This window comes from Osmia bicornis, chromosome 13, assembly GCF_907164935.1.
Source record: "Osmia bicornis bicornis chromosome 13, iOsmBic2.1, whole genome shotgun sequence".
In the NCBI taxonomy this organism is placed as follows: Eukaryota; Metazoa; Arthropoda; class Insecta; order Hymenoptera; family Megachilidae; genus Osmia; species Osmia bicornis.
The window spans coordinates 6,342,162-6,366,568 of NC_060228.1; the positions used below are offsets into that span (position 1 = coordinate 6,342,162).

The 24,407-nt window shown below is 43.5% G+C and overlaps 1 protein-coding gene across 2 annotated transcripts; it reads left to right on the forward strand.

The window, feature by feature from the left end:
• The first annotated feature begins 4,482 nt into the window (after positions 1 to 4,482).
• On the forward strand, positions 4,483 to 23,880 carry LOC114872588 (palmitoleoyl-protein carboxylesterase NOTUM). Of its 2 annotated transcripts, none has more exons than XM_029179930.2 (8): positions 4,483 to 4,888; positions 19,340 to 19,706; positions 20,015 to 20,075; positions 20,254 to 20,477; positions 20,612 to 20,821; positions 20,974 to 21,250; positions 21,544 to 21,854; positions 22,348 to 23,880. In XM_029179930.2, the coding sequence occupies exons 1-8, from the start codon at positions 4,871 to 4,873 to the stop codon at positions 22,683 to 22,685; spliced, it is 1,806 nt and encodes a 601-aa protein (XP_029035763.1). In that variant the 5' UTR covers positions 4,483 to 4,870; the 3' UTR covers positions 22,686 to 23,880. The 2 variants fall into 2 exon arrangements, with proteins under 2 accessions (XP_029035763.1, XP_029035764.1); XM_029179931.2 differs by lacking the exon at positions 4,483 to 4,888 and adding an exon at positions 16,604 to 16,711.
• The last annotated feature ends 527 nt before the right edge of the window (positions 23,881 to 24,407 follow it).

Here is a 24,407-nt window from a genome sequence, read left to right on the forward strand (position 1 = left end):
AAATCGTTCGACGCCACTGTGCAGCTCCGCCCATTGGACAAAAGAGATATTGGTACGCATGCGCGGACGCGAGCGAGCGCAACGACCGTCGAATAATAATTAGAGAACCCATCGGCGCCGGTGGTCGCGGTTTTATCATAACTCCTCACCCCTCGTGTCGTCTTAAAAATGCTTTATTCGCGATTCAGGGTCCATATGGGGAGGCAAACGATCAAAGATCATGATCGTAGATCTTGGATTTTCTTGTGTTTTGGAATCGAATGTCAAAATTAATCCATAAACAACAAAATATAGTGGTAGTCATAAAATTATTGCAGGGTTGGCGCTAATTTAATCTCGAAATTCGATGTCAGAATTCGTTGAGGAAAGATAAATCACATTGGACGTAACGCCTTTGGCGAGATGTTTTATGCTAATTTCGTAAATTGCCAGCTTCGACGGCTTTTTGATTCAAGAACACAGCCAGTTAGCTCCGGGAGGCTAGATGAAAGCTACCCTGATGTTTACATAATGGTGGTTCACCGCGATTCCCGGCTCTCTTGACTCCGTAATCCTTGCCAGTTCCTCTTCGATTTTCCCAACCGTGAACAACTTTCCTCTTGTTGCTGATTTTCATTTCAATTTCTACGAGCTTTCTCACTCAGCCTTTCTTCTACCTGTCCGATTTCATTATCTTCTCGTGTTTTAGTTCTCGGAACAACCCCTTGATGACTGTCCTGCTACTGGTTTTTTCCTTATCGATGTGTTCCGGCGCCAGGTCAGATCCTATCACTCTTTTTCTCATTAAGGCTACCCCTTGTTCTTCGGACTAATCGTTTTCCAACTTAGAATTTAATTATCTTTATTGGATTTACAAATCCCCCTGACGTTGTGCAATCAGAATTTTATTGAAACTAATTTTTGCAAATGAAAGGCGTGCAACAATATGTAAATTTAAGAATTGATTTTACATTTTTCTCGCCCGAAATTCTCCCTTTCGTCACAGTTTCCCCTTTTCTCTCTAATTTCTACTTCCGGCTGCTGTTCCCCTACCCAGTTCCCTCCTCGTTCCATCAACCCTTTCCCCAGCACGAGGCGTCTTGGTTTATCCTTCGTCCTTCGAACGCGACATACGCATCCACCGTTCCTGCTGGCGAGCTGCGTGGCGAACATCAAACGTGCCGACAACCAGGACGTGCACCTGCCTCCGTCACGCGTCCAGGTAAACGGCTCGTTCCGTCCTCCTCTCGCCCCTTACGAGCATTCTCATTACTCCCACTCTACGGCGCCGTGTTCTCGCCAGGGCCGTACCCTCTACTTTTTCCTACCTTAACTAATTACTCCTTTAATCCTTTGAATTATAGCAAACGCAGCAATCCTGAAAAGTTTTTTAGACTTGGCATGTTTTAATGCACGTTGACATAATTATTTGGAAATGTATAAAATTATATAGGTATTATATTTTCCATTTACCAATTTGATAAAATGGTACTTGATAAAATAATGACCCCAGGAAATTATTTATCCAAATAAAAATTGAATTAATATACTCGCTGAAATAAGAGAGCGTATTTCATTAAAAAATTAAGTCATAATCAGCGGACAAAATGCAGACAAGATGTTAAGGATACCCGGTAACGCTATCGTCAAGCGGAAAGCATAACGAGCTCCTGGTAGCTTGTTAATTAACAACAACAGCCGGTTACAAGCACGCGAACAACGAGCAATCGTTAACAAACCGTTCTTTATTATTTCAGTTATCCTCGGGATGTTGAAGTGGTCAAAAGATTCCCGCGCGAAGACCACCAACAAAGCCTTGTATATTTCCGCTATCATAGACGCTTAAGCTTTGTCGGCCACGTTTACAATGCGATTGTAAAACCGTTATTATCATTAATTTTCATGGTGGCGGAATGGCCACCATAGCAGGAAGAATAACGGCTTGCTACTGGCTGTTTGTTAAGACAGGTATACGATAGTAAAATATTATTGTTCGATGAGTACCAAGAAATTTGACGTTCGGTTTGAAAAAATGAGAAGAAAGATTCATTTCTTTTTTATGTACCATTTTCAAACGACGATAGTTTCCTTTCTTTCCTTGAATTTCTTTGAGTGGACGAGACTGGACCTGGGTCCGATATCAGTTTTCTTCGAAACGACGATTCGGGCAAACCGTGAGCAGCATCGAGAAAGAGAACATTACCGAACAATCAAAGGGGGAGGATAAGCGAGAAAAAAGAGAGATAAACGAGAGAATGAAGTGGCAGAGGAAGGGATGAAAGGTGCCGACTGCCCTCTCTCGATGATCCCCTCCTGCGGCTCCCTTTTCTCTCGATTACACCTGGTCACGACGACCATTCCCGTATCCAGCTCCTGTTAGTGTCAAATCACCGTGTTACGTGTCCTACTGCGAAGTCAACGCTCCTCGCTTCCTTCCCTTCTTCGCGATCGACTCCTCGGCTAATACATCCCATCGTCCCACTTTTGCACGGCGAAACTAACACGGTTTTATCCCCGTTTCTTTCATCTAATCCGATAGATTTGGTTGATGACACCGCTGCAACTTATGGCGAGAAATTGACGTTCCGTTTTATCCATTTTTTGTTGTAACGGGAAAGAATTGCTTCGGTAGATTCTTCAGGTTTTGATGATTCCGAGGAGGAGAGAATTTTTATCTTCATTTTGGATTAAATTTTATTTCAATTGATTTTAAAAGAAATAAAAAGAATCCTATTGACATTTGTCTCTGTCAAAATAATTTACGTCCTCTAAAACGAGGTCACTATTATAAATATATATTTCTTTTTTATGTACAAAGGATTACACTCCAACTTGGAAACTTTGACATTTTTCTTCGAAACCGTGTCCTCGTTCGATTCCAAATCTCGGCATCTCGTTTCCATATTTGTCCGAAGCTTCTTTCTCAGATTTTAATCGTTCGATCGTTTTTCTTGTCGATTATTATCGTTTAAAAGCCCGCCAAAGACGGAGCGGCCTGAACGCGTCCTCGACGAGCCGCGAACCGATCGTTTCGACTCTCGATCGGCCTCAATTGGTACCGACCGGTTCAGCAATGACTCACGGTTGTAGTAAGATTCCTGATACGGTGGCCAGATCTTTTGCTTATCGTTAACTCGGCCACGATAACATCCCGGCGACACGTTCTTCGTTAATAACGTCATTCCGGTCGCCTGGATCGGCAACTTTTGAAAGAAGCTCGCGTTTAAATCGTCGCTTCAAAGGTCGTCAGCGACAAAAAGTCCACTCTCTTTACCGAATGTGCGGTCTTCTACCAGAACGTGTCATGGAAATTTACTTACAAGCTTGTTCGCTTCCATCGTTAGATCTTTACTTGTTTAACGGAAGGGTCCTTCGTGACCCTTGGGAGCAGTGGAGTTTACTGATCGTTCAGTGGAAATGTATATTTTTCTAAATATTTTTAATTGATATTAAGTTAAATCTAAGAAAATTTTAAATTATAATTTTGGGGAAACAAACCTACCCTGGTCCCTACCTATTTATATCAAAATTGATTAAAAGAATCAAAGCTTCATTAATTTATATTTCTAATAATTTTCAGCCGATGTTTTATTTTATCGCACGAGAAAAGGGGCGGAATTTTGTAATCAAAACAACCCTTCACAGGGCAAGGAATCTCAGCCCCTCTCTCTGCTCCCTCTCTGACTGTTGCCTCCCTCCACCCTTCTCTCCAACAGTCTGTTGTCTGGTTACTTCGCGCGGTTTAACCTGGCCCGATTGTCAGTCAGTGGCAAGCTCCGATGGTGCAAGGAACCTCTGGCCACCTGGAATGACAGTCCATACCTGAAGGTCGAGTGAAATTCCCAAATTCAGGCATTACGTTGAACATCTCGAAACTTCGGTATACTCAAAGAAATACTGAAGAATCAAATTTCTGAGGAAAAAATTAATATTTCAGTGATACCAAGATAAATTTTAGAAATTGATCATAAAAAAAATTGTAAGAAAAGCAAGGATTTTAGAATTCTTTAAAATTCCTCGAGATCATAAGATTCACAGAGCAGAGGATCAACCGGGCTGTCAATCAAGGGTGGCAAACCATCTCTGGGAAGAGAAGAAAGCAAAGGATTACCACGAAGAAGAAGAAGAAGGATAAGAGGGAGGAGAAGAAGAAACGTTCGTCCGCCGCCCCTAAAAATCCCCCGTCAATTAATCTTCCCCGGGCCCACGGTCTTCCGGGTCTGAAAAAGAGCGGCGCGGAGGCAGCCGTCAAAGAAAACACCCACAACAAACAAGCGGCAAAAGAGCAAGAAGAGGCCGGCAGCAACAAAGCGGCCGACGACGGACAAGAAGAGAGGCAAGAGAAGGAGAAAGGGTGAAGCGCGAAGAAGAGGAGGTGTCGGTCGCTGTTCCTCGGCCGTGGCCGGCACGTGCGCGCACCGGCTCCTCGTGACTCGGAAGAAGAAGAAGAAGGGTTCTTCTCTCGGCGGAAGGAACGAAGAAGGAGAAGAGAAGAGGAAGCGTGCGAAGCGGAAAGTGGCGGCAGTGCGCCGCGAACCGTCAACCGGGACGTGCATCGAGCACACCAGCTCGAAACCTCGTGTTTTCATGCGTCCTCGCACCACGTGCACTCCGTTTACTTCCTGCAACTGCTTTCGCGCCAAATATCGAACGAAAGAAATCCAACACTGACAGAGATTGTTCTTTTTTATTTTACTTTATGGTTACGAGGATATGAGGGAGAACAGTGGTGTTTTCAAGCTGTGAATCAGGGGATGAAAAGAGAAGAGGGAAAGTGAGGATGATAGAGGGGTGATCGAGGAAGAGGAAGGTCTTCGAGTGACACCTCGTTAATTTCTTGGAAGGCTTGGATACTTTGAGAGTGTTAAGGGCCAGGGATTGGGTGGTGAAAATGAGAATGGAGATTCAGGTGAGTTTGATTTTGGACTTGGGGGTGGATTATTTTTTTGATTTAATACGAAATTAGCTAACTTGGTATAAAACATGGGTCTTGAAATGGCAATTTTCTTTATAAATTAAATAATATAGAAGGTGGTCTTGACAAATTAGCAAGGAAATTTAATTAAAAAATACTTCAGATTCCAAAACATGGTTTATGTACAAGTAGACACTGTAAAAGGGGTAGTGACAAGACAATCCCATCCTCTTTTAACGCTCTTTGATCATTTCAAGGTTTAGCTTTCATGACCTCCTGTTATGCTTCTCTCTCATCCCCCATTGTTGCACCACCCCCTTTGGTCAGAGACTTTACTCGCGCCTTAGGGTTTTAACTTTTAAGTACGATTTAACGAAAGCCTTTGAACCTCTGTTCTCCATAAAATTCCTTAGCAGAATTGTCTACGGTTCGTTTGACTTTTGTCACTGCAACCACCCCCTCGAGATTCTTCTTGCAATCTACCCCTTTTTATAACAATTTTTTGCATTAAAAATTCAGGGTACAATTATGTACAAGTATGAAGGGTATCATTCCCAAAATGAATAATTCAATCAACAGAATATTTAATCAATAGCCTGTTGGTGATATTATTTACATATACTACTAAAAAGTGTAAGTTTCGCTGAAATTAGGACGAATTTATTTTAGAAAAATTTATTCTCTGATAGATTTAAATAAGAAAAGAGCCAAAGATTATTGACTTCCCTTCAAGTCGAGAACGTCGACATCCTTAGCGAAAGCTGAAGGCGACCACATGAGTCCACACGCGATCCTTGAACACGTAATAAATCACGGGCGCGAATCTGGAGGCTTGCGACAAACCGCAAGAGCGAACAACGCGCCCTAAATTTATCGTCGTTCTTCGCCGACAGGCAAAGGGCGGTAATGGTGGTGGCTTCTGGCACACGGTTGCGTGGCGCCAAAACCCTTCAGACACTCCTTTCTGTCCTCCGATTAATTAAATTCGAATTCTTCGGGCCGTTCAAAGCACGTGACGCGTCTCAAACGTGAGAGGATCGCCTTCTAATTTATCGCCAGTTTAGAGTGTGCGAAGTGACAGAAGAATTTGATCATTTTAATGATCGTTTTTTAAAAGGGATAATAAATCAGTAGACCGTAACTTCTTTATTTCTCCGCTCAAGATAATAAAATATGATTCGTGGAAAATTTTTTTTTCAACTCTTTGCAAGCTTTCGCTTCTCTGACTTCTGATTTTTCGCCTTTGATGAACATCCCTAGTTTAAATGCAGACTCGGAGATCTGAAGATTAGACTTCAAAGCAGGAAAGAAATTTTTTCACCGGGTGAGAGGTACGTTTCCTCGTACGAGCTAACCGTAGACAGATTTTTCTGTTCATCGAACGAACCCAAAAACGGAGAGTAAGCGGAAAACGTTTCGAATGTATTTTGGTACCACTGAATGATCGAGTTCGAGGAAGTTCATAAATTTCCAAACTCAGGAAGGGATTTGAAAAATGAATAATTTTTTCAAACGATAACAAATCCTGACCGAATGCGTGCCTCCGAAAATAAGGGGATCGAAAACGTTCATGAGGTATAAAAGAAATAAAAAAAGGGTTAGCCCATCCTCCGCGGTAGCTGCTAAAAGAGGCAAGGTTAATGGCACGCGATGTTTGCTCGGATATCCTTTGGCACCGTGTTCCAGGCCCGTTAATGAGTCCAAATTGATTTCGAGCAGTGCATGACCGACATCAAAGGCCAGATGAGCAACAAGTATTCCAACGTTAGAGAGAAAGAGATAGATAGCAGAAAGGCAGAGATTACGGTTTAAGCCTGTTTACGTCGGGATTCCATCTGTGATCTCGCGCGCCACGCATATCCGCTGCATCGATTTACTCTCTCCTTCTCTTCGGCTTCTGTTTCTCCTCTCTTCCTCTTCCTCGCCGTTTGTTAAGTCCTTCTATCTCTTATCTAGCCTCTTCGCTGAATTCGCGCCAACGCGTTTCTCTCGATTCCTCTCCAGTTGGATTTTAGAGGATTTCCCTCCGCATCTGTATCCTTTGAGCCTTTTGAAGTTTCCACCTTCCTGTTTGGATATCAGTTGGAAAATCTTAGTTACGATTTACTTGCCGAACTGTACTGAATTTGATACTCCCAATTAGAAGACGTTTTCGTTTCTAATTAATTCATTTAGTATCCCTTATTTTTCTCGTCTTCTTCGATATTCTCCAAAATTGTCTTTTTGCATCGACTCATGTTTGGTATTCGCGTAGGACGTATTCTTGGCTGAAACATCCCTGGTTCTTATAATAAACTCAAACTCTCGCTCGTTCCGCGTGCCTTTCTAGCTAGCTGAATGTCCTGAATACGAGTCATTGTCTCGTTGCAAGACCTGGAATTAGCGGCTGTGCATTTTTCTTACCCGGGAGATCGTTGCAGCCGGAATGTAAACGTCAAAAATTGCAGGAGTGGCGTTAGAGAGGCTCGTAAAGAATCTTAATTGTTCCCGAGAAAAAAAGGTCATTCGCACTTAATTATTTAGAAAATAACAAGAAAATTTCTAAAAATTAAGTGAGTTATATTTTTATTTATCGTGGTCCTGGAACTTGGAAAATTTAGGAATTCTATTTTTCCTCTGAAATCAACTACGAAAGTGTGTTCAGAAGCAAGAAGGGTGCTTTCGACCCGGACAATTACACCCGGCTACCGAAGCCAGTCGAACGAAACGGGTCTAATTCGTGCACAACCCTCGGGCTAGAAATTAGCACGCCAGCCACATTGTTGCTTTAGATAGAACCGCTTGTCTAGTTCGTTACGCGTTAAGAGGAGGTGGCTGGCTACTCGTCGTCGAACCAATTCACAACAGTACATACACGTTGGCTCTGATATAGAGTCGCGGACGAGGATAACGACGACGACGATGACGGAGACGACGACGACGACGACGACGACGACGACGACGACGACGACGCTTCTGCCGTGGGGCGGTGAGCAATTAGCGACACAGCGCGGCGAGATCAGAGGCTGAGGGCGGGGTGGGGAGCGGCGGCCTAATTACACACGGTACCGACCGACTTCAAAGGAGCCGACAGTTCCTCTCCTCCGAGCCATCCCCTCCGAATGGCGGGCCCAAGAACAACGCTCCTCTTCCTCGTATACCCCAGAACCCAGCCAGCCGTTGGCGACGCTGACCTGACTAGCCCTCGATACTCCCTTTCCACCTTTCTCCTGATGCTTCTCTTCTTCTTTTTCTTCCTCTTCTTCGCCGGTTTCGCGCGCGATCCGGCTCTCTTCTACCGGTCACGTGTACCAGATGAGGATCCATCGTACGCGTGCTATCAATTGTCAAGATTGATCTTTTCGGTGCTTTCAAACCATTGAAATCTAGGATTTTTCTTGGCAGGTGTGCTCGTTTGGAGGAGAGCACTGGTATAATTGATGGTTCGCGGTTTGTTATGCAAGGGTGAGCACAGGGAGAATGACTTGGGAGGATGGTGGTACCAATGGTACTGTAGAATGATCGTTTTCTGATATCATGATTTTGATCATTTTAGGTGTTGCTTTAGGAATGACCAAAGTTATTAAAATAACAGGTTTTATTTAGATTTCTTGTTTCTAATTTACTACGTAAAGTAGTTTATTTCAGTCAGCTGTTTAGAATGGTACAGGTGGTAAACAGTTGTAGATTAAAGGCTATGATTAAGTGGACTCGGTTTCCTCGTTAGATGAATCATCCTCTAGTGGACTTAATTAATGTCCCTAATTAATAATACTTAAGATCCATCAACCATCCCTCAAAATGCCATCCAACTAAAATTTCTTTTCTCCTTATTTCTAAATTTCGTATTAACATGAGTAATGAGAATCGCGATGGTAACACGATCGAAAGGTGCAGGGCACGAGCGGGTCCAGCGAGGGAATCCCAAAACGCTCTGGACACGCGAGTAGGCACGCGTCTTCCCAGGAAATCGGCGTTCGCCGTTAGAACATCAGGGATCCGGAGCCGTTGCGGGGACCATTTTCTTCTTCTTCCACTTGTTTGCGCCGAGCGTTCGTCTCTCTTTCTCTTGAACATTCTTGGTCCACTCTTTCCTTGTCCGGTTCGCGGAGTCGTCGTGGCCGCAAGTCATCAGTCAAGTCTTTGAGGTCGGCTTGAAGCTCTCTCGGGGCCCGCAGAAAAAGGCCTTTTGCCGATCTGGCTTGGCGGTGAGATCAAACGCTTCCCTCTCGTACGGTGAACCGGGACGCTGCTTCGGCCCGATATACACGGATGTACGAACAACGAACGGGCGACCAAGGGACTGAGAAAGGGTCCAACAGGGTAGGAGAAGGAGAGACGAGCTGGACCCGGTAGAGGACAAAGGGGGAACGTCGATAGAAAGGGGAAAGAGAAGCAGGTAAATAGAGAGGATTCTTAGGTGGTTGAGACATGCGAACGAGTGGTGTGGATAAGGGTGTAAATGAAGGTTTCTGGCAGGGTAGAAAAGGGGTTGATGTTGGGAATTATTCAGGGAGATAAGGGACTCGACGTTTCTGTGAAAGGGATGTAAAGGAGGGATGCTAAGAGGGAAAAGAGGTGGAAATTAGAAACTGTGACAAATTTTTTAATTAAAATTTGCTACTTTGCTAATTTTTTTTTATTGCAGTGACAAAATAGAAATAGAAATAGATAGGGCAAAAAACATAGAAATGAAGAAGGTGAAGAAAGGGACAAAGACGGGAAGAAATCAAAGAAAGCGAAGAGAGAATGTAGTGACGTTGCTCTTCGAGGAAGCGAAGAGAGACGAACGGCTGAATAAATACGTGTGCCCTCGCTAACCGTTTGCAAATTTGTTGAGGCGCCTTCTCAAAAGCCCTTTGACTCGCAGCAACTTTGAAGAATCACTTTTGTCTCCCTCAACGCTGCGCCGAGCGAAGGTCTGCTTGGAACTTCGACTAATTGCTGTTTTGATGAGAAGGGAAAACAAAGGGCGTATGTTTGTCTTTGTTGATCGTTGGGACTATGATTAATCGATTGATTCTATTATCCGAAATAGTCAATGATTTATTATTTATCTTGATCTTTAATCATCAAGAATTATTGCCCGTGAAAAAATAATGATTCTTGCTTGACAATTTATAAATTGTTAAGATTTTATTCGAAACTTCAGCCGCAGAAAATACTCCGCAACTCTTCAATTTTCCTTACAATTATTTCGCCATAGAATCTCTCAAGAACTTGTCAGAACTTCTCGATCCTGATGATCAAACTCTCCAACTAAAAATCTCTGTCATCGTTCCACCGTGAACCTTAATCGTCCAATAATTCTTCCTCGAGAGGATCAAGACACGAATTAAAGCAACTTTCCCCGGTCGTCGGAGAGTTAGCAAACTCTGAGGCACTATCGATTCATCGACGTAGCTCTCTCCGGATCACGCGTACGTCCAGGGTGTTCGCGTTACAAAAGGCCACGGTGAAACCTCGTCACGGAGCATCTATGAATCGCATTATCGATTTGTACGCCGGCCCGCTGATCAACGCCGAGTAGATCCTTTGATGTTCGCCGAAGGTTCCGCGGGGGCTTCCGGAAAGCGTGCAGATACGGCAAAGGATCCGTGTGCGGATCGAGCACGCGTGAAGAATGATCCGTGAGGGTTGGCGAGACGAACACCGTGGAAAGAAAGAGATCCACGAAAATAAGCCCCCGGTAAAATGATTGGCCTACGCAACTGCTACCACGTTGGCTTCAATTTCATTTCACGGCCAGCCAGAACGCGTCTTTGTTCGAAATCGGTTTCGTAACACCGCGTTGAGAAACCATCGCGGTGTTCCCTCTTTGATAGACAGTGAAATTAATTACTTGTGAAATTACAGTGAAATCGCGATCTACTTTGTGAAATTATTCGAGACAAGAATAATTTCGTCTTTGAATTTAAATTTCTCCCACCATGGGGTTTGATACAAACGTCAAAGGGTTAGATAGCAGAAATGTAAAAAGTATGAAACGAAAGCGCGCAAGAACATCATTTCCGCTGCAGGTCGATTCCTCCAAACGACCGGCGATAATCGATGCTCCGTTTCGCTTCTGGAATCAAGGCCAGCTCGAGCGTTTCATGCTGCTCCTCTGACAGTGGGTTTCGCCGCGATTTTTCCGACTCTCTCTCTCGTTTATTGCCGCGATGTTGTAAGAGCAAACGTGGAGCGATGAAGGTAAAGAGAGCCGAAAGGACAGCCTCGGGTTCGAGAAAGAGAGACGGCGTGATTTTTGCGGGGAAAGAAAAACGCAATCCAAGTCGGCGGCGCGAGAGTTAGCAAGAACGCAGTGTAGGCGGCACATCAAAGGCGCACCTCGGGCGTGAACGAGCGAGCGGGCACGCGGCTCAAGTAGAGAGCGGAAGACACCGCCACCAATCCTACCACCATCCAATATATTTACTCCGATGGACCACCGCTACCATTGCCATCACCGCCACTAGCAGTGGCCGGCTCCTCCACCGTAACCGATGTCCACGACCACCGTGCACAACCACCAACTTCGCGATTACTTTGCGCGCTTCGTGAATGTTTTTTACGTGAGATTTTAACCCTAATTCTGATCAAAATTAGATAAAATTTTCTAATATACCCGATAGAGGATAGTATCGTTACTGGTGGCCTGGTTAATTTGGTCAATTATGAAATATTGACTAATGACTAATTTGGAATTCCTAATTAATTTAAATATGAGAATGGGAACTATGAGATTTTTAATATTCTTTGGGGAATTTACCCAATTATAATTGGTACTAACAAATCTCTAAGCAAATAGAGCTTCGTTTTTGCATGGAATACATGGAAATACCTAAAATTCAAATGTTGGTTTAATTTAACACTATGAACGGTAAATTTACAGATTGCTTGCATCGCAATGGCTCAAGGGAACAAACATCTACGTCTCTGCTCACGCTCACGTAATCCCCGGAGAATTTTGCATGAATCAAATATTCAGACTACTAAATTCATCCCTGTAGAACGTAGATCTAACTGATGTTCCAAACATACAGATTCAAATAATTTGAACATAAAGGAAAGGCGAAATTTAACAATTTCTCCAAGAAATTAATGACAACCTTAATAATCTATCATTAGCTTGCCTTTGACTATGTATCTTCAAAGTTCCTCACTGAGTTTCTACACGAAAAGCAAATTGCTTCGACCAGAGTTAATCGATCAAGTTACCAGGTAACTTGCTTGATGTAACATTTCTAGATCGATACCATGATGGAAGAGAAATGTCCTTGTAATTACACGGTACAACGAACCGTGAAATACATTGAACCTGCTTAGCGTAGAAATTCGTGATACCGTTGTCTCAAGAGAAAGGAGCCTCTGATGTTTTTTTATGGTATCTTTCTTGTCCCCTTCTTCTTTTATTACAATGTAGCAATTTGTTGCAATGTTTTGGTAATTTTGGCAATTTTCGAGGGTCGAAAATCGCGAGCGTTGCGGTTTCGCGAGCACACTGGATGCCTTTTCGAGGATGGCTCGTGCAAATTGCGGTTTTAAAGCTCACCGAGGCGAGCCGGTCATTGCGCGCAAAGAAATCATCGTCGTTCCCCGGTAGAGAAATACGTCGATCGGAGCTTGTAATTTCGCGCGATTTCTTTGCCACATTTTTCGGCTGCTCTGGACCGTGAACATTGTTGTTTTTTAAGAACCCACAACGTCTTCATCTTCTCGAAGATACCGTTGTACGGTGCGAAGTCCAGACAATCTATACATTCCAGAAGTATTTCCGGCAATATTTTATAAATTCTCAGATTCGTTATATTTATAAAAGATTTTAACAGAAAATTATTGAAATTTCAGTTCGAGTGATAATTCTTCGCAAAATTTTCCTCTTCGATACGAAGGGTTTAAGACCCTCAAATCCAAACAATGGCGCCATTAAATCACCCCAAATGTTATCGTTCTCGTAGCAAAGCAAACCTCAGCAACCAGTAATATCTTCGACAGTCTTCAGTCTGGGGGTTCTTTTGAAACGTGAACAGTAGTCCGGAAACAGCTTCCGATGGGAAAGCTCGGGGGCTTGTTTTCACGGTAAATCGCGGTCAAAAGGGTTCACGTATCCGCGCGCAGTGGAAGTGCGTTGATCCCGGGTCGGCAACGAGAAGACCGACCGATAAATTAGTTGCCAGCGGATATCTCCTTCGCTTTTCCTTGGTTCGTTCGAAAGGCGCACGGCGGGCAAAGCCGTGGCAGTGTTGGTGGAGGAGAGGTAGGGCAAGGCAGTCATATTTCAGCCCTTGTTAGGCTGAGGGGCCCCCGCCGCGACGGGATGGGGAGAAAATCTCTTTGACTCGCCGCTCCGCGCCTTAATCCACTGGCGTATACCCTATCTTGCCACCTGCTCTCTCTTCCTTCCTCTCTACCCCTCTTTCCTCTTCTTTAGATACCTCTTTCCCTCTCTTATTCGCCTATCTGCCTCTATCTTCCGCCTTCTCCGTCGGTTCTCCAAGCTTCTGCAACCTCGTTCTCCTTCTCTCGTATCCTACGAGTCCTTCACCATAAATTACAGGGGATATTACGGGGCTAGCCTTTACCCCTTCTTACTTACCTTCCTTCTCTCTTTCTCTCGTTCCGGATGTAAGCCGGGGTACGTACGAGGACGCGTTTACCCTGGTCGCGGAACGATTTTTTTCGGGGGTGAACGGTACGTCTTCGTGCAGGTGTCGAACTTTTAATGTTCTATAGGGATCAGGGAGGATTTTCAAGTATAAGGGAAAGTTTTTGGGTAAAATTGCTTCTTAGAGTTCTTGGAGGTCTGGGTCAATCGAAACTTAAAGAAGTAAATTATAATTGTGGCTCTCTCCATGGTCCGTTGTCGAAACCTCGCACCCTTAAACGAATCACAAGATCAGCCTCCAATTATAAAACCGTCCTGTCAGCCACCGTGTCATTAAACCGTACTCTTCAACTTCTTAAAAAACACCCCCATCCAGTCCGAAAAGTCAAAGGTTAAAGGCACCATAGAAGGGATGATCGAGGGTCGTTCCATCGATAGGAAGCACCTGTCCGTATCTCGGCAGATCTTGGAAGTGGAATCAGAGGCTGGTCACGCAACGGGTCGTCGTTTGACGAGTAAAGGATCTCGTATCCGTTGATTCTAAGTTGGCGTTACGAAGCGAGGCCGCGGTTGGAAGGCTGTCGTAACCTCGGCTTAACGAGGCCATCGACATCGGGGGCTCGAAACTCATCGGGCGAAGCGGTCGAAGCCGGAGCGCGCGATCGACGCTTGAAAACGTATCTTTGGCACGGATGACGGCGCGTTTGAGATGTTCCGCGCACGCTTCTTCTTCTTCTTCTTCTTCTTCTACTCCTCGGGCTTGTCGGCCTCTTTAGCGGCGAACCGTGCCGCTCGGCTCCGCCAGCGGATACGGCCAGCCTCGATCGCGGCCGGCTCCATCGATTGAGCTGTCGACGAGGATAGATGTCGGACGGACTAGAGCGAAGCTGTTCCGTTCGAGATTTAGTGACGCGCCGCTGCTGGCAGACACCTAGCAAACGTATTCATATCGACGCCCCGGTGAATTTGAATATTTATCGATGCATCGTTACAGCGACTAGGGGTGGTGTGTAAAAGTATTCAAACGCGTAGGAGGGAAATACCCCTTCGGTGATCTAAGGATTAAATGGTATGGCACCCTACTGAGTTCGCGAACAATGTCGACGAGGGAAGGAAGTAGCACGAGACGTCTGACAATTGCAGCAGCCTCGTGGTGGTGAAGGTAACAGGTCCGCGGGCGGTAAAAGCGTTTCTCTCCGTGAGTCGCGGTGTAAGATCGTTAAAGCCGCGGTAAGCTCGAAAGCACTTCGGGCCCTTTCGCTCTCCCTCACTCTCTCTTTCTCGGCCTGATGGAAGCCCTGAAGAAGCGGCGACGGTTCTGTGTGCACGCGGTTATGGTAATGCGAGGTTTGCGGTGCGTGTTAGCCGGCTGCGTGAGCGGCCCTCGTAATGGTAACGAGACGGTCTCTCACCATCATCATCAACATCCGGACGACGAAACACGATGCGAACGATCAACGACTGTTGCGGGTTTCGAGCCGCGGCCTCAAAGGTGCCGACCGCGATCCGTTCCCTGGCTATTTTTAACTTGTTTTCGCGTCCACCGGCGTGCTCTCAGGAGTACCGAGAGAAAAGGGAAGAGGAGAGCCGAACCCGGTTACCGGTGGCTCGTAAGCGTGCATTCGATGGAATGCCACGCACCACCGGCCACCGGAGCACCCGCGAAACGAATCGACCTTCTGGAAAAAAAGCGAGCCTCCGGCCGAACGAGACCGAGAACAACCCACCCTGGACCACGCGGTGAACGTGGAACAAAGAGAGACCGATAACGAGAGGACATTGAGCTTTTCAAACGTTTTCTCACCGGGATGATTGCTTTCGAATTGCAGGGGTTGATTGGTAACATTCGCGAGAATTGGACCGTAATTTTGATCGAAACCTTCCTGAAAAGGTATACGCAATTTTGTTTCTATAACAGAAAAAGATCAATTATCTAAGATTATAAAAATAAATTTTAATTATCGGGGGTTAAAATTTTAATATTCCCGGATTTTACGACGTGTCCTTAAAAAGATGTAAATAAAAATTGAATCTGTAAATGAGTTCGTTACGTACATTCCTTCGAAATGAGAAGAAGGGTTTACGAGGGATGAAAGAGCGCGGTGATCGAAGGGTAAGGGCAGAAGGCGGAATAGGAGCGAAATTGCCGTGATCGAAACGGAAGACGATAAACTGATCGGGCGACTTTCTGCGCTGAGAAATTCGATGGCGATATCTGTATGGCGGAATCGGAGGGCGAAGTAACGAAAGGGAGGGATCCCTGGAATATCGACAGCTGTCGAATGGCGAGGTGAATCTTTGACGCGGCGATTATTAAATTCTTTTCATCCGGAGGGGAATGAATGTTAAACCGCGAGATCTTCTTTTTATGAATTTCTGAAATGTCACGATCACGGTCAAATTGCTAATTATGCATTAATTATTCGCATAAAAATCTCATTCTTAATGATTTGAAATTTGGAAACAGTTAATGTTTGACGCATCTAAATAAATGACAGCAATTGTACGGGTCAAAAGAGACCCAAAAAGGTAAAAGGCAGCCGAGTGCCTCACCTTCAAAGAGAACAGAGTCCATCCTCGAAATGGTCATTTATTTGCGTGGTGATTCATCTATCCGATTCGGAACCCCGAAATCTTTGAACGCTTTACCTGCTACCGGAATCCCCGCAAGAGGGTGGCGGCTAGTAACAGCCGTCACTTTGTCGGCCTTTGTCACGGGGATTATGCGCCGGGTGGCAAATTATGACGGACACCTTCACGCCCAGGACACCCTCTAATGCGAAACAGAGGGATAAGAGGAAGAGAGAGCGAACAGAGAGGCTTTCGTAAGCATCAGGGCTCTTTGAAAGGCATATCCGAATTATACATGGATTTAGAGGGCATAGGGTATGGAATTAGAAATTTCAAGGGGATGAAAGTGGATTAGGGAAGTGTAAGATTCTTTGTGCAAATTGAACGCTCGATAACTCATTAATCTTCGTTCTGTTTGTTTTATTTCATTTCTTTTTCTTACTAGGTCTTTCGAGGTTTTACTTCTAATAGCGTTTTGTTATCTTCCTTATAACATTATAATCCCCCGATACAAATGTATGGGTTTGTCGCTATTGTAAGTCTTTTCAAATCGATAGTAACCTGTAAACAGCACAGAGCTGACTAGTTCGTTGAAATAGACACACATAGTGCAGTGTTCTTTAGTTCCCTTTGCATATTATTTTTTTTTTAATTAGAAATTTGTGAACATAATGAAAAAGGTAAGACAAAATCTTAACTTTCAAGTATTGGATTGCTGCTACCAAATTGATGAATTTTGGAACATAGGAAGACTGACAAGATTTCATGACATAAAAGTATCTCGAAATAACACTTATGGCACATCAATTTAAAGCTTGAAGTTTAATCAAAATGATTGCATATGTGCACCTTTCATTAGTAGTAGTCTTGATATAAAATGGCACCATTCGCAATGAATATTTAATTTTTAATTTCAAATAAAGAACTAATGAATTTCTATTAAGAATCCTAATGATCCATTTATGTAATTATTTTTGTGAAACCTTAAGCTTCAAATTGATAAACAATAAGTATTATTTTGTGATACTTTTATGTCATGATTTTCTATATTTCCAAATCCACCCCGTTACATACAAGAATCTAATGATTTCCAATTAAATATGGAAAAATTTTTAAACACCTCCATCAAAGGTGTGAAATTCGTTAATTTACGAGTAAAAGTCTGGACGAAAATTTGCGTTAAACCGTGTCAAGTTAATGGACGTCGAATTAAAGCGACACGAGCGAGGGATTTAGCGCGTCGTTGTCGTTGAAGTGTCAGAAGGGTGCTTCAATACGATTTTCTATTTCCCTTCTCTCTCTTTTTTCTACCAGGTTATTCACGAACACGCGGATCGACGTGAAATCTCGGCCCTCGAACGTTCGTGCACAGGGACACTTTGATTTATGGCATAATAAAGCGGTTACGCAAAAGCGTAGGAGAAGAGAGAGAGACGGAGGGGTCGTGAATTTTATTTACGATCTGCCCGAAAGTTCGGATTCGTCGCGGTTTTCTCAGTGACGGCGCTTCGAGGCGAGGATGGTCGTAAAATCGGCACCGAGTCCGAATGAAATCGCGTTCCTGGAACCCGCTGGGACAGATTTTCACCGGTGACAGACCGAGTTTTTCCGCGATCGAGCGTCGTCGAACCGTGAAACGTCTTCCTGAACCTTCCTTTTAACTTGCAGTTCCGTGTTAATGATATTTACGACTGGCTAGTCTTCTGCCAACATTTTGCAGAGATTAGGGACATCAGATTAGGGATGCTGCTCTTTCTTGCACTGGAAATACTGCTGACAGATAATTAGCTGAGCCTGCGAACGATAAGGGTGGTTTTCGTGCAATTTTTCCTAACTGCACATAGTAACGCTTTGATTGTCTTTTTTACACTTGAATTTTTTAAACAAATCTAATTTAAAATTGAAGGGTTGAGTGTAAGAAATTGTTATAAAATTATTATATATTTAAGAAAAATTTTTTTAACAGTTTTCCTTAGTTCCTGAAAAAATTAATTAAAATGGAGCTCCCTGGTTTTTGATTAAATAAGTTCAGATGCCTCAACTGGCACTCAAAATATTAATCTTCTTATCTTCTGATAAAAATTATTTTTTAATATTTATTCTAAATTAACAAAACGGCAAAGAGACAAATTTTATTATTCACTGTCCTACTCATCAGACTCCATCTGTAAGCTCTATGGTAAAAAAAAAGAATCAGAGCATACCCGTTACTATTCGATTTCATTCTCCGTCACAAATGAACAGGATATACCATCGGAATCGTAGTCTTCACGGATGTGGCTGTTAAAAAGAGGCTCTTTCTCCCCGGCGGCGTGGCTCGATACGAGCTCCAAAGGCAATCCGGTGTGTTCGTGGCCCATTATGCCCGATCATAATTGCGTCGCAACAACGTTTCTCCTTTCCAGCGTCCACAGCTGGGCGGCTCCCTTTCATCTCGCTGGCCGGCAGAACGAGCTTCTGTTTCCGAGGTGTTTCCGCCGCCGGCTACCGTCCTGGAAGCTGGAACTTGATCCTAAGTAGCCGACATCGTGATAGAGGTGGCGAACGGGAGAGAACAAGCGAGAAAGGAGAAGTTGGCAGATAAGAGTGGAGGGAAGCGAAATGCACGACGAAAGATGAAAAGATGAAAGAGGATGAAGGAGAGAGTGGCGCCGTTATGGAGCCACGTTTCCTTCCTTTAACCCCTTAATGCTCAGATTTTAATTTACCTGATGAAATGTATAATGCATATCGCTCTTCAATTAGAACGGAAATATTCATTTATTGCCAAGATCGATAATAGAATGGCACTCGTTTCATAAATAATAATACAAACTTCTTCTCGTCAATGTGACAGATTCTTAATCAAGGAGACAAATTAAAATTGTCTGGCAGCTCGTTAATTTCGTCGCGAAATGTATTTACCTAACAGCTTGAATAATGGTTCGGTCATTTTCAAGAGCTTACCTCCTTCGCTTGCAATTTCTGCTTCGCTCGGTCGCACTATCTCACCGCCTCATTATCATAGGCTACACGGTGATTAACGTACTTAGCCGGTGTTTCCAGTTCATAACTCGGTCCCACAGCGACTCAAACAGGATTCTTCGCATTCGTTAATTCGATTCCTTGACTTGAAATTGGATTTCTTCAATGGTCACTCAATTAATTATTTACCGTTTGAAACTATTTACCAAATGATGCTTAATGAGACTTGGACTCTTATCAAAACTTCCAGCGCGACTAACACAAAACTCTGGACCAACTTGAAAGCCGATAAGGCTGTTTAAAAAATTCTAAACCACAGGATCATTATTTCTACTTCTTCTCAGATCTCAATGTGCCTGACGGCTCTGGTACTGACGATAGCAGCCGAAGAGAAACCTACAAACACCGTCTCGGTGTCCTCCGGTTCGGCCTCGATCCAGAGCAATACGATCCAGAAGCTGATCAAGATCCTGGAGAAGTACGGTCTCGAAGAGCAGAGGGGTCTGAAGAGGGTATACCTGAGCAACAGGTCGATCACTTGCAACGACGGATCGCAGGCAGGATTTTACCTGCGGAAGTCCCACGGCTCGAAGAGATGGATCATTTTCCTGGAAGGTGGCTGGTACTGCTACGACCACAAGAGCTGCAGGAACAGGTGGCTCAGGTTGAGGCATCTGATGACATCGACTCAGTGGCCTGAGACACGCGACGGTGGGTACCTTCCGTTCGAAAGGAAGTCTCTCCCGTTTAGTCTGACCATTTTCTCAACGTTTCCACGGAACTCTGTTCCGCAATCTTTTCCCTCTCCCGACACGTGACGGCACGTCACATTGTTCCAGTTCAGGGGGTTCGACACACTTCCAGGAACGCGAAATCATCAGTGTGAATTCTGCGGAAATCATCGAGTACCTTGAAGAAATTGATTTTCCGCTTTCATAAAACTTGACCAAACATCATTTTTCCTTTATGAAACTTTTAATATTGTATATGAATAATGTTGGAATTATCAATCGTTACAGTTGGCGGCCTTTTGTCGGCAAATCCGGAAGAGAATCCATTCTGGTGGAACGCCAATCACGTGTAGGTATTGTCCATCTTGGCAAACATTCTTGATCCTCCTAACTCCAATGAATTTAATTTTACGTTTATCTTTGGAAATTATATGTATTCCTTAAATTTATGGGAATTTGGAATTTGCTCAGAATTGAAGAGGATGGAGGATCAAATTTTCCTAACGAATCTTTTCTTGATTCTTCAGATTCGTTCCTTATTGTACGAGCGACAGTTGGAGCGGTACCAGAGCCTCGCCTGGCGACATGTTTTCCTTCATGGGTTCGGAGATCGTGATGCAGGTGGTGCGGGATCTCATCCCTCTTGGACTGGAAAATGCGAGCTCCCTCCTTTTGGCTGGCAGCAGCGCGGGTGGAACCGGTGTCATGTTAAATTTGGATCACGTGCACAATTTGGTACACCGTGAATTAGGTGATCCATTCGTCCATGTACTCACCCCTTAGAAATACGTTTCTTAAATCTTTCAGTTTTATCTTTCTACAATTTTTTAATGGCAACAAGTGTTCCACTTTATATTCTAATTAAATTAAATTTGATGATCACAGGTTTGAGGCATATTGCGATAAGGGGCGTCTGCGATTCGGGGTGGTTTCTGGACAGAGCACCCTACTCCCCGAACGGATTATCGCCTGTCAATGCTGTTCGCAAGGGGATGGAATTCTGGAAGGCTCGGATGCCTCATAATTGCGTTATCAAGCACCAGAACGAACCATGGAGGTGCTATTTTGGATACAGATTGTATCCAACTTTGACTGGTAAAGGAATTTTCATTCTACAGATTATTCAATCGAATTAATATTTTATAAGATACAAATTTCAAGAGTTAATGAATAGTGAATAATGTCAAAAGATGAGGATGTAATGTATCGAAGCTAACGGAAATGTCTGCTTGCCGGAAAAATCACAGCGCCCCTGTTCGTTTTTCAATGGCTGTTCGACGAGGCTCAGATGTCAGCCGACAACGTGGGTGCACCGGTGACGAAGCAGCAATGGGATTACATACACAAGATGGGTGACAGCCTGCGGCAAACCTTCGAAAACGTTTCCGCGGTCTTTGCCCCAAGTTGCATTAGTCACAGCGTTCTGACGAAGAGAGATTGGCAGCTGGTCAAAATAGACGAGGTTTCCCTGGCACAGGCGTTGCATTGTTGGGAGCAAATGCCCCTTGGGAACCGTCGTAACGAGTGAGTCTATCATCCACAAATCTTATGATATTTTCCAACATCCATTCCATCATGTGTTTCCACAATGATTTTAACATTTATTATAATAAATAAATTGTTCATGCTTGCTACTTGGAAATGAATTTCATTTCATTTTTCGTTTCATAATCTTTCGTGTCGCACGATTTTAATCGTCCGTAATAGCGAAAGGGTTAAAAAGATGAACGAACACGACGGATTTCATTATCGCGTGCCCCTACAGGAGCTTTAACGCGAAACTGCGAGCCTGACAGATTCGGCCTCGTTAATTTCAGCACTCGTTCGCCAATTGAGACGAACCAGCCGTGCACGAAGTCGCTCCGGAAGCTACTGCGTTCCGGGCTGACGAAGGGAAACGGAACTTCGTTCGAGCCAGGAAGAAGCGGAAAAAGCGAGTACGCGATGGAGCCGCAGAAGGTTGCACCAAAGGTGATTACCAATTCGAACGGTGGAAAATCGTCGATATTTTCAGTTCAGGATGGTGAAAACAGGAAAAGGAAGAGGAGGAAACATAAAGGTAGACGCAGGGAGAGGAACAAAGAGGCGAGGATGAAGAAGGAGAAACACGAACGGAGGAAATCTACAGGTACAAATTACTAGAATTTTGATTGTGTTAAAGATAAGTGGAATTGTGACATGAACAGACTAATTGCCTCGTGTAATTATTCTGAAGTTATTTGTCGATTGTGATTAGAAGGAAATGATTTTTCCTTATTGGGAAAGCTGGTATCGATAAGGAAGCGAAACATGACTGTAATTAATTTAATGATAGAAAAGGAGAAAGTAGATTATTACGTTTTCTTGATGGAATTTAATGATGGGTTGGACTGAAGGTATCGATAGTTTGAGGACAGTTTCTTCTCTATCAATCATTATTTATTAAAAAAGTACCAATCACACAGGTTTAAAGCAGGGGTGGATACTTTTTATTTTAAATAAAAATAACATAACAACTTTGATTGATTACTCATACGAAAATCTCAAAATGATAATTGGTAAATCAGTTATAAACGATGAAATTAATGACCACCTTGGTTCTTAATTTCTCTCAATAACTGTGTTTCGCGTTTGTATTTCAGGTCGTCGTAGGGGTAACAAGCAGAACAACGACAGCAACCACACGGGCATGTTCAACGGGACCAGACCTCAACGCTCGGTGATACCATCTGGCAAACGGAAGTGCGTCCAGGGCTGCCACTTCCGGTTAATCGAACGTTGCACTTGGCCGCAGTGTAATCACAGCTGCCCGAAGCTGCACAATCCGTTCACCGGCGAGGAGATGGACTTCATCGAGCTGTTGAAGAGCTTCGGCCTCGACATGAAGAGCGTGGCGAACGCACTTGGCATCGATATACAAACATTGAACAGCATGGATCACGACGAGCTGCTGAATTTGCTTACTCAGCGTGCCAATTAACTCGTTACATTCGACAACAAGCATTCCTCATCGACGAAACTTTCGTCGTTCTTGCTGTTGATCGAACAGACGGGGAAAGAATAGAACTTTGACGCGAAGCGTGTTTCATCTTCCCTCCCAATGTTCGATGATGATTATTTAAGAAGACTTCAGTTTCTTCAGAAATCAAAGAGACTGTCTTCTCTTGGGAACATTAACCAGAGATCATTTTCTTGTCTCCCAGTGAAACGTCTTCGTGATCAGCGTAATTAATGGGAATTTTGTCCTTTTCAACAACAGAGTATCTTTAATTTATTTGATAGTTCGTAAGCGAAGCAAACGGACATATAATTATGTTGTTGCGAATTAATTCACTTATTTTTTTAGAGTGATTTATTCAACGCCGAATGACACGATCAGCCATGAGGCTCGATTTCCGACTTACCAAAACCTTCTTCCCTCTTCAACGTTTGTACCTGTATTCGCAGAACACTTTATTAGACAACGATTTCGGGTGTCGGCAATTGTTAAGTTCTACTGTTGTTTTCGATACACTTGTCGCAGGCTATAGCAAAGCATTATTCTACGTAGCAATATGATTTTTACAATCGTTAATTTTTCAGAGGCATTGCTTGCCAGAGGAAGCCTCTACTTTGTTGCAGAACAAGGTATAATTTACAGCACAGTCCACGAATTGAAAGTATGTTATTTTTTCCATTTAGCAAATTTTCCCCGATGAATTATTTATTTAAAATTTGAATGGAAAGCAGTGCGATTTTTGATAAGCTGAAATCATCGATTATGGATGATTTAAATGTAACAAAAATTGTCAGTATTAACTTGATCGTTGACACATTCCGCGCGCGACAATAATTGAACAAGGCAAATCGAGTCAAAACGTTCGGGCTCGATTCAATGGAACGCGACGGAACCGAGTTTCGCGAATTGATGTCAATAACGAGCAAACCGACCGACAAAGCAGCTTCATAGACTGATTAAATTATCTACCTCAACGAATCAAATCGTATTAACGTCCTTCTGTGTACTATAAACGTCGATTAAAGAGTTTAACGCCGCAAGAGTAATTAATATAGGCTAGAACGATCGTTTAAACAACGTGTCGTTGCGTCTAGCGTTCTATGTAATATAATTGTCCGACTAATAATTATTTATTTAACGCGGAGAGAAAGAATTCACGCGACGGCGAAGAGACCGATCTGACGGCGTTTAATTTATTTTTCATGCCGGATCAGTCATCCGTCTCTTGCGTCCGTGTAAAATATTGTTATTTTATATTCGCGTGAATCATTGTAAATAAATTGTATATCTGTTGTACTAAACAAAATTGTTTAGAAATTAGCATTCATTTTCTCAATTTTCAGGTGCAGCAGAACTTTAGGACTAATTTCATTTTTTTTATAATTTTCTTTGAAAAGAAGAATCAGAATTTAAGAAAAATTCCAGAAAAATCAAGATTATCTCAAAAGCATCAAATTATAATCCATCACTTCCTGCAGGTCATACCAGTATCACAGAATCTCCTTGTACAATTTCCAACCGCAGAGGTATGATGTCAGGATTCTCCAGCAGAATATGATCCTCCCGACTGTCTATCGTCCATCGTCTCTGATTCATCATCCGTTATCCGTGATTCCTCCTCGGAATATCACGCGAGTCGTTCGGCAAACAGCGTGTAATCGCGTAGGTAACGATAAATCGAGTCGCCTCGTTGGCTGCACCTGT